Below are 12507 nucleotides of genomic sequence, written 5' to 3' on the forward strand. Positions count from 1 at the left end.
ATTATTAGAGATTTCTAAACACTCTAAGTGTCCAGCTGGCTAGTTGAGAGAAGCAAATGTCAAGTTTCAAAGATAATCAAGTTCTTTACAAAAAACACCAGCTGTCAGAACCTTGTTTCTGCCAAATTTATGGACAGATATATAGCTTACTGAGGATTAAAAACAACTTTCCCAATCTATCTGAAGGCAATCTCTGATTGAGCTTACAGTTTATGATTCTTTCCTGCTTTTCTTATCAGCTACTAACAAAACTTTTTATAAAATTGATAATTTAAAGTTACTCATACTTAAGGGTTATTTATGTATTATTGTCACTTACAGAAATTTTTGAAGGTGGTGCTATATCCAAAGAGTAATCCATTTCCTGTGTGCTCAGAGTCCTGAGTGACAGTGAGCATTCGCCAATGGTCTTCTTCCTGGGAGTCTGGATTTGAACCTTAAACACAAGCCTTACACTTTGCAGACTCTGGAGTTTAATAGCAAACACAAAAGTTTCCATAAACTCAATTGTCTAAAAAAAAAAAAAAAAGAAAATATAAAGTATATAAATAAAAGGACTGAAAAAGGGTGATATGCCAACATAAAATAAATAAAAATAACATATTTTAATTTAGGAAAGGTAGATTTGATTTTTTACAACAATTAAAAATATTTTTTAATGCAAACAAAAATGAGAATGACCATGACTTGCTTTTCCAGAATTTATCCTAGATACTGCCTTTCTTAATTTTCCCAAATCATCCTTTTAATTACTTAGTCAGTAATTCAGGTCAATATCAACACCAAGCATACCAGAATATATATATATATAGCTTTTTCCCTTTTTGAAAATGGGGTTGTTTTTCATCTTTGGTTCTGCTCTTTACAATTCTTCCACAGCAAGTAAGAGTGGCTTAAGAATCTCAGGTGAGCTCTCTCGGTACCCAAAATCTAACTGGCTCACATTACAAGGCTTGAATTATTTCTTTAAGGGAGCGATTGTTTGTCTAATGTTCTTCCCATCTATTGGGATCCAATTCCTCTTTTGGTAATGTTTGTTCCAATCTTTCCAATCTGAAAATCAATCTCCTTAACAGAGAAGACAAAGAAAAACGTGAGGGTTAAGTTATACCTTCTCACTAAGCATTTACCCTGTGCAGCAAGCCCGTGTTTTCCATGCTTGAAAAAATGTCAAATGTTCGTTACTTTTAATATGTGTTTTTTAATCTTTATTGTTGAGAGTATTACATATGTCCCCCATTGGCCCCTTCCAGCCCATCCTCAACCCCCACCCAGGCCCTCACCACCTCACTGTCTGCTGTCCATGGTTATGTATATATGCATCCAAGGTCTTTGGTTGATTATCTCCCACTTACTTTTAATATTTTTAAACCTTGTCTTACCATGGGCTAACATTTTCTTGACACTAGACTGTTCACACTCCCTTCTTTCCATTTTTAATGCATCCCTTTGAAAAACGAGTTGTTTTTGTTCTTTTGAAAAGGCAAGATATGCCAGGACCGGTTTGGCTCAATGGATAGAGCGTCGGCTTGGGGACTGAAGGGTCCCGGGTTCGATTCCAGTCAAGGGCATGTACCTTGGTTGCGGGCATATCCCCGGTAGGGGGTGTGCAAGAGGCAGCTGATCGATGACTCTCTCTCATCGATGTTTCTAACTCTCTAACTCTCTCCCTTCCTCTCTGTATAAAAATCAATAAAATATATTTTTTTTAAAAAGAAAAGGCAAGATATCTGGGCAACTAACAATATATTTTATATATTATGCTCAACTTTTCTCTTTTATTGTAATTTTTATGTTTATGTATCAGAATTGTGTTTCTGAGAACCTCTGAACCACTTAAGCTTTCTTTTCCCCCCTAATTTTTCCTAAGTTTACTTCATTTTATTTGAAAATTAAAATGTGAAATAAGTACCATGTTTCCCCCAAAATAAGACATTGTCTTATATTAATTTTTTCTCCCAAAGTTGTGCTAGGTCTTATTTTCAGGGAATGTCTTATTTTCGGGGAAACACGGTAAGTGTCAGGATTATAGCCAGAGATAAGTCATTTTCATTTAGACGTCCTATAATCTATATTTTCATAAAGGAATATCCTACTACATATATATCACTTTTGATTTCTGCCTTCTCACTTATTAAGAACATTTTCCCATAACCTTAAAAACTCTCCCTAAACATTATTTCTCACAGCTTTCTAGTATTCTATCACATGGCATTATGGTTTGAACTGTGTCCTCCCAAAAAAGTATGTTGAAGTCCTAACTCTGAATGTGACTCAGAATGTGAGCTTATTTGGAAATAAGGTCATTGAGGATGTAATTAGTGAAATTAAGATGAGGTCATACTAGAGTAGAGAGACTGACTGGTATCCTTGTGAGGAAATGGCCGTGAAAAGACACAGAGAGGCAGGGAGGATGCCATATGCAGATGGAAGCTGCGATCAGAGTGAAGGCAAGGAATGCCAGGGATTGCTGGCCATCACCAGAACTAAGAGAGCCTGGGACAGATCTTCTCCCAGAAAAGGAACCAACGCTGCTGAGATCCTGAGATAGACTTCCTCCAAACTGTGAGAGATCAATTTCTATTGTTCTAAGCAAAACCCCCCCCCCCCCAAATGTAATAACATATGGTATTCCATGAGTTTTCTCAGTCGTTCCCCTATATGAGATATTGAGATTGTTTCCAACTTTTCCACTATGGATACTACACACACACACACACACACACACACACACACACACACACAGGATAGGCAAAAGTAGGTTTACAGTTATGAGTACATGAAACAGAATTGATTCTATTGCTTATTAACTAGAGGCCTGATGCACGAAATTTGTGCAAGAGTAGGCTTTCCTCCCCTCGGCTGCTGGCGCTGGCTTCCCTCAGTACCCAGGACCCGGACTTTGCTCCAGCTGCCAGCAGGCACCCGGGACCCAGCTTTGTCCAGAGGATATCTGGTCTAATTAGCATATTATCCTTTTATTATTCTAGATTATTCTATTATTTATTTGTATCATTTGTTTTCTTCTTATTATTATTGCTATTATTTCATATGCTTTATCTTTTAGGCAATGCTGGAGAAGCGTGTTGACAAATTGATGACAATAAAGAACTCTGTGCCAAAGTGTGGTTGAGTATAGCAAGTAGAGTACAAGAATCCTATATAATCCTATATAATAAAAGGGCAATATGCAAATTGACCCTAACAGCAGAACGGCCAGGAACCACCGGTTACTGTGACGTGCACTGACCATCATCAGGGGGCAGATGCTCAATGCAGGAGCTCTGCTCAGCCACAAGCGGGCTAACAGCTCTGAGCGCAGGAATGGTGGCAGCGCTAAGGATGTCCTATGGCGGCTCAGGCCTGCTCCCCAGGAATGGTAGTAAGTCATCAATTGGACATCCCCCTACGGGTCCCAGGCTGCCAGAGGGATGTCTGACTGTCAGCTTAGACTCAATCCCCTGGGGATGGGCTGAAGCCAGCACATCCGAGCGGTCCTGGACTGTGAGGAGGCACAGGCTGGGCTGAGGGACATTTCTCCTTCCCCGAGTGCGTGAATTTTTGTGCACTGGGCCTCTAGTGTGTAAATAATGAAGATTGGCAATTTGAGCTCTTACAAGATTGTACTCAAGTGCACTGTGCCATTGTGACATGCTTTTGAGTTAGAAAAGCTATTGTAATAATCATAGCCCACATGTCTTCTTCCATATAAACAATTGTAAGCCTACTTTTGCCCCACCCTATATATGTATTTTACATGTATATTAGATTATTTCTATGGAACAGATTCCAAGTAGAATAACTATATTAAAAAGTATACATAACTTAAGGTTTGATGTGTATTGTCATTAAAATAACTTTCAGAAAGTTTTATGTTCTAGAGTCTTGTAAAATTTTTTCTACTTATAATAACAAAAAAGACAGAAAATAAAGAGAAACCAATATGTAATTTCATGTTCTTTAGACATCTGAATTACCTTATTTTTAAATGATGTTTTTGCAGTAGTTACCTTTCACTTGCATGGGAAAACACTAACCTTTGAACCCATATCCAAAGACAAAGATGAAGATAAGTTAATGTGAAATCTAGAGCCTATAAACCAAATTCAGGATAATAAAGGAAAATATTTAAAAGGAATCAATTGCAATAATACAATTATTTCTCAAAGCCATATGGGGGGAGAGGATGAAAAAATAGACATTTATTTCCCTGTCATAAGAGAAATACAAATAGTTTTCTTATATATTGTTCATCTTCTATGTATTTTAGCAATTAAAATTTCCTTTTTAAATGCACCTTAATATTGGACAATGAAATATCAAGTACTTTTACTAGTAAGACTCAAAATCATCATTAAAAAACAAGGGGTACATAATTTGTAGTTTTCCTAAAATAAAACACTTTTTTATTCCAATTCCTCACATGAGTTAAAGTGACAAACATGAGAAAAACATAAAAAGAAATTCAAACACAAACAGCCACTTACACTGGAGCCTTCCTTGGCCAAAGATTTGAAATGCACTGGTTTGGGCAATGTCAGGACTCCTTTTATAGAGACAGCAGGCGTGTTACCGCAACTGGAGGGCCAACTTAAATCTTTGCACTAAAATAATTAAAAATACAGCTTGAATTTTACAAAGGACACTGACAATACAAACATTTTATGTATTTTTTGAGTTAATGACTTTAGATTCAAACTGTAAACTTACTGAAACCTCCTGTTTCATCTACATTAAAATAATTTGACATTTAATGTTCTAAACATCACATCAATATCTCTAAGAAAACTTGGCATTCACTGTAATAATGTACCTGTAATACTGTGATCCAGATTTGCTCTGCTGAAGAATTATAAAACACCTTCACATTCAATCTCCCCAAATCTCTTTCATCTCCTGACAGAGTGATAGTATCTGAAGTGTAAAAGGACAAAGATGTTTGAGATACTATGCAATCTTTCTAACCCAATTAAGCTTTGATACAATTCAATTTTAAAGACAAAATAGAAAAATGCTATAATTATTTTTTAAAGTTGACAATTTAATAAAACAAACATCACCCTTTAATGCTTTACTAAAGCGCTAGGGGAAGATAAACTATAAAAAAATAATACATGGGCCCTGGCTCATGTGGGTTAGTGGTTAGAGTGTCACCCATGCACCGCAGAGTTGCAGGTTTGATCCCCGGACCCCTGTTAGGGGCTAGTGTGGCAGGCAACCAACTGATGTGTGTGTCTCTCTCTTTCTTTCTGTATGCCTCTCTCTCTCTCCCTCCCTCCCTCCATCTCCCTCTTCCCCTTCTTCCTGTCCTTCCACTCTCTCTAAAAAACAAAATATCCTTGGGTGAGGATTAACAAACAAACAGAAAAGTAATGCAACAAACAGAGAAGTAACCCAATTATAACCTGAGAAATTTAAGTTAAAACAAAAACTTTCCCAAATAATATTAATATGGCCTTAATACTCTATACTTCAGCAAGGTCCTTATTAATATACTTTAAAACAAACCAACAATGGCTATTTAACTGCTCCACTTTTAAAAAGATGTATTCATGTCTGAACACTAAAACAGAGTCCATCTGATATGTATATTTATACATAGGTAATACTGCCAACACATATGTAACTAGAGGCCTGGTGCATGGATTCCTGCACTGATGGGGTCCCTCAGCCTGGTCTGTGCCCTTCTTGCAATCCTGAACCCCTGGGGGCATGTGGCAGTGCCAACGCGGCAAGCGGCCGGGAAGGAGCCCCAGCCAGGGCGTCTCACCCTGGCCTTGCTACACCTGCTGCCTCGTGGAGGCAGGAGAGGCTCACAATGCTGCAGCTGTGCTTGCCGGCTATGAGCCCGGCTTCTGGCTGAGCTACGTTCCGCTGCAGGAGCGCACTGACCACCAGGGGGCAGCTCCTGCATTGAGCGTCTGTTCCCTGGTGGTCAGTGTGCATCATAGCGACTGATCAACCAGTCATTCCAGTTGTTAGGCTTTTATATATACAAAATATTGTAATAATAATATAAATACTATACACACACACACACACACACACACACACACAGGCAGTCCTCAGGTATGTCTTTTTGTAGTTACGTCGCCATTTCCCATTTATTTATATAAAAAAAGTTCAATCATTTTTATGTATGTACATATGTACTTTATGTCTTTTATTATTTACTGTATTTACCACAAGTAAAGGTCAGGAATTGTTCTTTATAAATTTTTTTTACTGTTTCACTTCCTTACTACACGTGAGTGACATAGCTGCTTATATAGGTGGGTTCTGACTTACAGTAAAAATTGCATTACGTCACATTGGAGGGATGGATCTCCAGAGTAACCCGAGGACCCATGGATTCTCTCCCTGTAGCATATATGCTTTAACATTACTATTGGGTAGAAATGATTCCCTTCAGAATATAAAAATAGGGCACTTTGTTCCTTACCCAAGCTTCTGTTGCTCCCCTGAGAATTTTTCCTCGAGGAAGAGCTGCTAGGCACACTGGACAGTGAGTCATGTCTCTACAAATAGAATGCTTTAGTCAGAAACTACATATCAAACTTGAAGGAGTCTGAAATAATACCTACCCTACTACCCAAATGCATGCTAACTATTTGGCCAGTTACTGATCAGAACTTCCCACGTTTAGATGGAAAAGATTTCTGTGTGTGTTATCAGGAAAATCTCACATATCTTACTAGATAATATAGGGGAAAGCCTTTGCTGTTCGGTTTGGTTTGGTAATAAGGATGAAGAGATATGGCTACGTTTCAGATTTAAAGGTACTAATAAAAATCTGAATATATTTGCAAGTGCCCTGATACCTAACAACCTGTAAAGCAAGTTATTACAGCATGTTCCCTCTGGACCGGGAGGTGCAGCATCACCTGGGAAACCTTTAGAAATACAAACTCACTGCAGAGCTACTAAAGCAGAAGCTCTGGGGGTGAGGCCTGGCATCCTGTATTCTAACAAGCTCTCTACACAATTCCAGTGCGTGTTAAAGAACTGGTGCTGTAAAGAATTAAGTTTGCAAAGACTTAATTCAACTGGGATTATTAAAGATTATTTAGAATACACTTCATTTTAATTAATATATATTCACATGAAAAAAGTCCACAAATATGTAAAAACGATATTTTCACTCAGTTATAGGAATATAGGTGATTTGTCTTTTTACTTTGCTTAATTCTACTTCCTACGTTTTAAGTAATAATCACAGTTCACTTGTATTAAAAAAAATAAACATCTTTTTAATTGTCAGAAATTTGTCAATTTTATTTGAAACATAGGACAGTATTTTAATATAAATGAATAAAGTTCCACATCTCAATAGAAATACTACTTTTTATTAACTAGTTATGTTTATTAAAGAAAGTAAAATCAATAAGCACTTCTAAATACATACCATTTAAATTCCAAGTATCTGAGTGCATGTCAAATGAGAGATGTAAGATTCATAAAAAAAACAACAAAACAAAACAAAAAACAACTGCTGCCTTTTTTATTCACTTGAAAGCTAAAATAATGCAAATGGGAAATATCAAGTGTTTATCCTAAGAAGTATGAGAATAGATATATCTACATAAGATGCAAAACATGTTGTTCCTAATGTAACGTACACGCTTCTTAATTTTTAGCTTGAAAAGAAATTATGGAATATAATTAAATTTATATAAATAATTTACCTGCATGAACTTCTGAGATGAACTTGTAAGATCAAACATAGACTTGCTTAGCCCAGGGGAGCCAGGGAGTTTGTTGGTCCTTAAATCACAAACTATAAAAAGATGTGAGTAAATTACTTATTCTTATAGTAAAAAAGAAGAAATTCTACTTAATTACAATGAATTAAATCTTTTTAGGAATACATCAAGAATATTATGCACAAACCTACTTACAAGATAAAACTTTATAACAAATTTTTTTCCATTATTTTACTTTGTTTGAAACAGAAACCAATAAAAATCAAACAATACATTTTTACATCCACATCAAATATCAAGCAGGGAAAAATTCATTCTTTTTGCTACATTCCTCAATTCTTCATCTCGTAAGAATCATCAAAGAAGAGGTAAGTACTCTGCACTAAATGCAATTCAACTTTTTAATGAGCACTTATTTTTTATTTTTTATTTTTATTTTTATTTATTTTTAAAAAAATATATTTTATTGATTTTTTACAGAGAGGAGGAGAGAGGAATAGAGAGCTAGAAACGTCAATGAGAGAGAAACATCGACCAGCTGCCTCCTGCACACCCCCTACCAGGGATGTGCCCGCAACCAATGTACATGCCCTTGACTGGAATCGAACCTGGGACCTTTCAGTCTGCAGACCGACGCTCTACCACTGAGCCGTTTGGCATGAGCACTTATTTTTTAAAAATCAATACGGAGTCCCAGTTGATCCTGTATTGCTAGTTTCCCTCCTGAACTGTAAGGTCCGGGAAGAATAGAACTCTTTTTTCAATGTGTATGCTAGTCCAGAACTGCAATAAATAAATACTTAAATGAATATTTCTGCTTTATTTTTAGTACCTGAATTCAAGGTTGAGACAAATACATGACCAGAAGAACAGTGATAAATTTGTGAATCAGATATGTACTAGATAGACTATAACTGATGCAGTTTCAACTATGAAACTAAGAATGTTCTAAAAATCATTTAGGCATTTTCTATTTTCTTTGTTTACATTTGTAAACATATCATGTTTCTAAATATATCATTTTTACCAAATAAAGCAGAAAAGGAAAAAGCTGGTAAATATCTGTTGTAAAATTTATGAATGGATAAATTATATATAAAATATATAAAAATAATCTGTAAATAAAAAATTTTTTCAAAAAAGGACAAATAAAATGGAATTTAGAACTCACTAACACATACAACTTTTAGTCTTTCCATTTTTATATTAGATATAATGCCACAAAGAGGTCAGGATGCTTATCTCATCACTTTTTCCTTATTTGTAAACTAGAGGCCCAGTGTATGGATTCATGCACTGGTGCGGTCCCTCAGCCTGGACTGTGGGGATTGGGCCAAAACCAGCTCCCCGATATCCCCCAAGGGGCCCCGGGTTGCAAGAGGGCGCAGGCCAGGCCGAGGGACCCCACTGGTGCACAATCGGAGCCAGAGAGGGATCACGGGAGGGCTCCAGGGCATGTCCAGCCTGACTTGCCCAGTCCCAATAGGCTGGACCCCAGCAGCAAGCTAACCTACTGGTTTGTGTCTGCCTCCTGGTGGTCAGTGTGCATCATAGCTACTGGTGGAACGGTCACTTAGGCTTTTATATATATAGATTGTTTTCCATAATAAGAATCATCTCTTCCAGGATCTCTGGTCTAATCTGACTTGTACATTTGCTAAAAGAGAAACACAGAGAGCCGGCACTGCTGCCCCAGCTGAGGAGGAGAAAGTAGGAGCAAAGAAAGAAGGATTTGGGGAGTCTGATGGGCTTTGGACTTTTTTTTTTATATATATATATTTTTTATTGATTTTGTACAGAGAGGAAGGGAGAGAGAGAGTTAGAAACATCGATGAGAGAGAGTCATCGATCAGCTGCCTCTTGCACACCCCCTACTGGGTATATGCCCGCAACCAAGGTACATGCCCTTGACCGGAATAAAATCCAGGACCCTTCAATCCCCAAGCAGACGCTCTATCCATTCAGCCAAACCGGTCTCGGCTGGGCTTTGGTCTTTTTGACTAAACCTCTTTTGTAACATGTTCAATAAAAAGCTGAACTCTGAAAAAAAGAAAGCTACAAGGAGGAAAACATATAAAAAAATTTCAAACCTGATCCATATAGTCTTGTCACTTCTGAAGTAGGAGGAAAGCGCCGACTCAAATCTGGTGAAATGTGCTGATACATGTAGAACGGGTTGTATACGTCATAGCTGGACCCCGGGTGGGAGGAGCCGGAAAGTTCTGCCTTGCGATCCCCAAAAGATGCTCTGGCAGATCCTGAAAGCAAATGTTTCTAAAGTTTTATGACATCCTTTCCTTGGAGTTATTAGCCAACAACTGGTGCATTCAAGGCAAAAGAAAAAAAATTTGTTTCGAGTAATATTAACTCACATGTGTTTGATATCTAAAAAAATAAGCACACTTTTCCTAAACTCTAAGCATATGGAGTATTCTGCCAGGGATCAGCCATGAACCCTGCTCTCAACACAGTCTGGTAAATTTTTGACATTTTTCTTTGCCCCTAAGAACACTATTCCAAAATGTTGTGGACAATTCAGTATTTTGTGATTGGAGTTTCCTTTTATTTTTCTACTTACAAGAACATCTTTTAAGTAAAAAAAATGATCTCCTTTTAGAAATGTGCTCTTTTCATGAAGACCATAACATTTATAAAAACTGACCACCAGCTACTTTTTGTCTGGCATCTTTTTGTTGTTGTTAATCCTCATTGTTTTTCAGAGAGAGTGGAAGGGATGGGGGGGGGGGGGTGGGGAGAGGAGGAGAGGAGAAGGGAGAGGGAGAGAGAGAGAGAAACATCAATGTGAAAGAGAGACATATCAATTGACTGTCTCCCCCCCACACCCTGACGGGGGCCGGGGATTGAATCTGCAACCCAGGCACACTCCCTAGACCAGGAATTGACTCTTCAGTGTGCAGGCCAATAATCTAACCACTGAGGACAGCAGTCAGGGCTTTGTATGACATCTTATCAAGACATCAGTGGTAGCAGCTGCTCTTCAAGGTCACTACACTGCCCAAGCATGACAGGAAGAAGAATGATGCCAGAAAGTCAGCTAAGAAAGACAAAGACCCAGCAAACAAATCTGGAGGCAAGACCAAAAAGAAGTCGTGGTCCAAAGGCAAACTCTGGAAAGCTCGATAGCCTAGTCTTGTTTGACAAGCATCACAGGACAAACTCTGTAAAGAAGTTCCCAACTATAAGCTGATGAGCCCAGCTGCTGTCGCTGAGAGATTGAAGACAGAGCTTCCTCAGCCAGGGACTTTCTAAACTGGCTCGAGTAATTTACCCCGGAAACACCAAGCGGGGGGATAGCCCAACTGCTGGAGAAGATGCACGAGCAAACTGCACATTTTGAAAAATAAAACGTTATTAAATAAGAAAAGAAACTGACCATATGCTGAGATACACAGAGCCGGTCTCAACAAATTATAAAGGACTGAAATCATAGAGTATGTTCTCTAACACCAACGCTACAAAGTTAGAAATCAAATAGCGAAACAGATAGGAAATATTTATATTGAAACATAAAGGACCAAAAATAATAAAATAAAAAAGGTAATATTTTTTTTAAAAAAAAAACAAGATTGAAAGATTTGCTCTACTGAGTATTAAGAAAGGAATACGGGCACCAATGATAAGATCAGTGGAGCAAAATAGAAGGTCCAAAAAGAGACATGCATTTTATGGATGCTGGATTTATAATCAGTGTGGCACTGCACAATAGAAAAGGGGTAAGACAACTAAATATTAATATAGAGAAGACAACAACCTTCATCCCAGCTAAGTATATTCACAAAAATTAATTTATTGTGGGTTATAGCTCTAAAATAATGTTAAAGGCAAACCAATAAAACTTCTACATTAAGTACATTTATCAGAAAGTCTTCACAGCCTTAGGGCAGAGAAGCACTTCTTAAAGGGAACATAGCCTTAATCATTACAAATTTTTAATAAACTCAACTACATTAAATTTGAAATTTTCCATTTGTCAAAAGACTATTTTAAAAAGTAAAGAGGTAACGGACAGAGGGGAGAAGATGTGTGCAATGAATATAACTAACAAAGGGCTTATATCCAGAACTTATGAGGAACTCCCACAAATCAATACGGAAAAAACAAGCAAGCCTATATGTAAATTAGCTTAAGACTGAAGCAGACACTTCAGAAGAGAGTCTATTCAAACAGTCAATAAACATGATCTGGTGCTCAATCTTATTGGCCATGAGGGAAATTAAAACTTTAATAAGATACCACTACATGCTCATCAGAATGGTTAAAATTAAAAAGCTGACAATAGCAAGTGCTGACAAGAGAGCAGAGCAATGCGAATGATCATACTCTGCTGATGAAAATGTAAACTGATAAGTTTGCTAACTTCTACTAAAGCTAACAATATTTATAACCTACAATCCCAAAATGCCATTCTGGGACATATACACAACTGAAATGCTTGTACATGTGCACCGAGAGGTAAGTCAAGAATGTTCATCATACATTATTGCCAAAAACTGGAAAAGACTCAAATGCCCATCAACAGTAAAAATAGATGAACTGGAGTATATACTTGTTACATGAAAATACCTTATGCAGTGGTCACCAATCGGTGGTCCACAGACCACCAGTAGTCCGTCGAGTCTGAAAGGTTGGTGACCGGTGTCTTATAGTATGCTACACAGAAACACTTCTGTATCTCATCCATTAGAAAACAATAGATAAATACACTCTCTGTACGGATATAAAAACAAACTGAACCTTAATAACAATAATTTGAGTAAATTTCACAAACATAATGCAGACTGAA

The 12507-nt window shown here is 37.4% G+C and overlaps 1 protein-coding gene across 5 annotated transcripts in view; it reads right to left on the reverse strand.

The window, feature by feature from the left end:
- Positions 1–12507, reverse strand: part of TC2N (tandem C2 domains, nuclear) — a 79082-nt gene that overhangs the window by 44904 nt on the left and 21671 nt on the right. For all 5 annotated transcript variants that reach the window (XM_084873810.1, XM_084873809.1, XM_084873808.1 and 2 more), the window contains 6 exons: positions 9794–9961; positions 7686–7777; positions 6443–6518; positions 4814–4914; positions 4488–4604; positions 320–511 (listed from right to left, as the gene is read on the reverse strand). In XM_084873810.1, coding sequence (XP_084729936.1) covers positions 320–511; positions 4488–4604; positions 4814–4914; positions 6443–6518; positions 7686–7777; positions 9794–9961 — 746 coding nt within the window. The remainder of the gene's footprint in view (positions 1–319; positions 512–4487; positions 4605–4813; positions 4915–6442; positions 6519–7685; positions 7778–9793; positions 9962–12507) is intronic.

The sequence above is a fragment of the Pipistrellus hanaki genome (genome assembly GCF_964339955.1).
Source record: "Pipistrellus hanaki genome assembly, chromosome: 1".
Classification (NCBI taxonomy): Eukaryota; Metazoa; Chordata; class Mammalia; order Chiroptera; family Vespertilionidae; genus Pipistrellus; species Pipistrellus hanaki.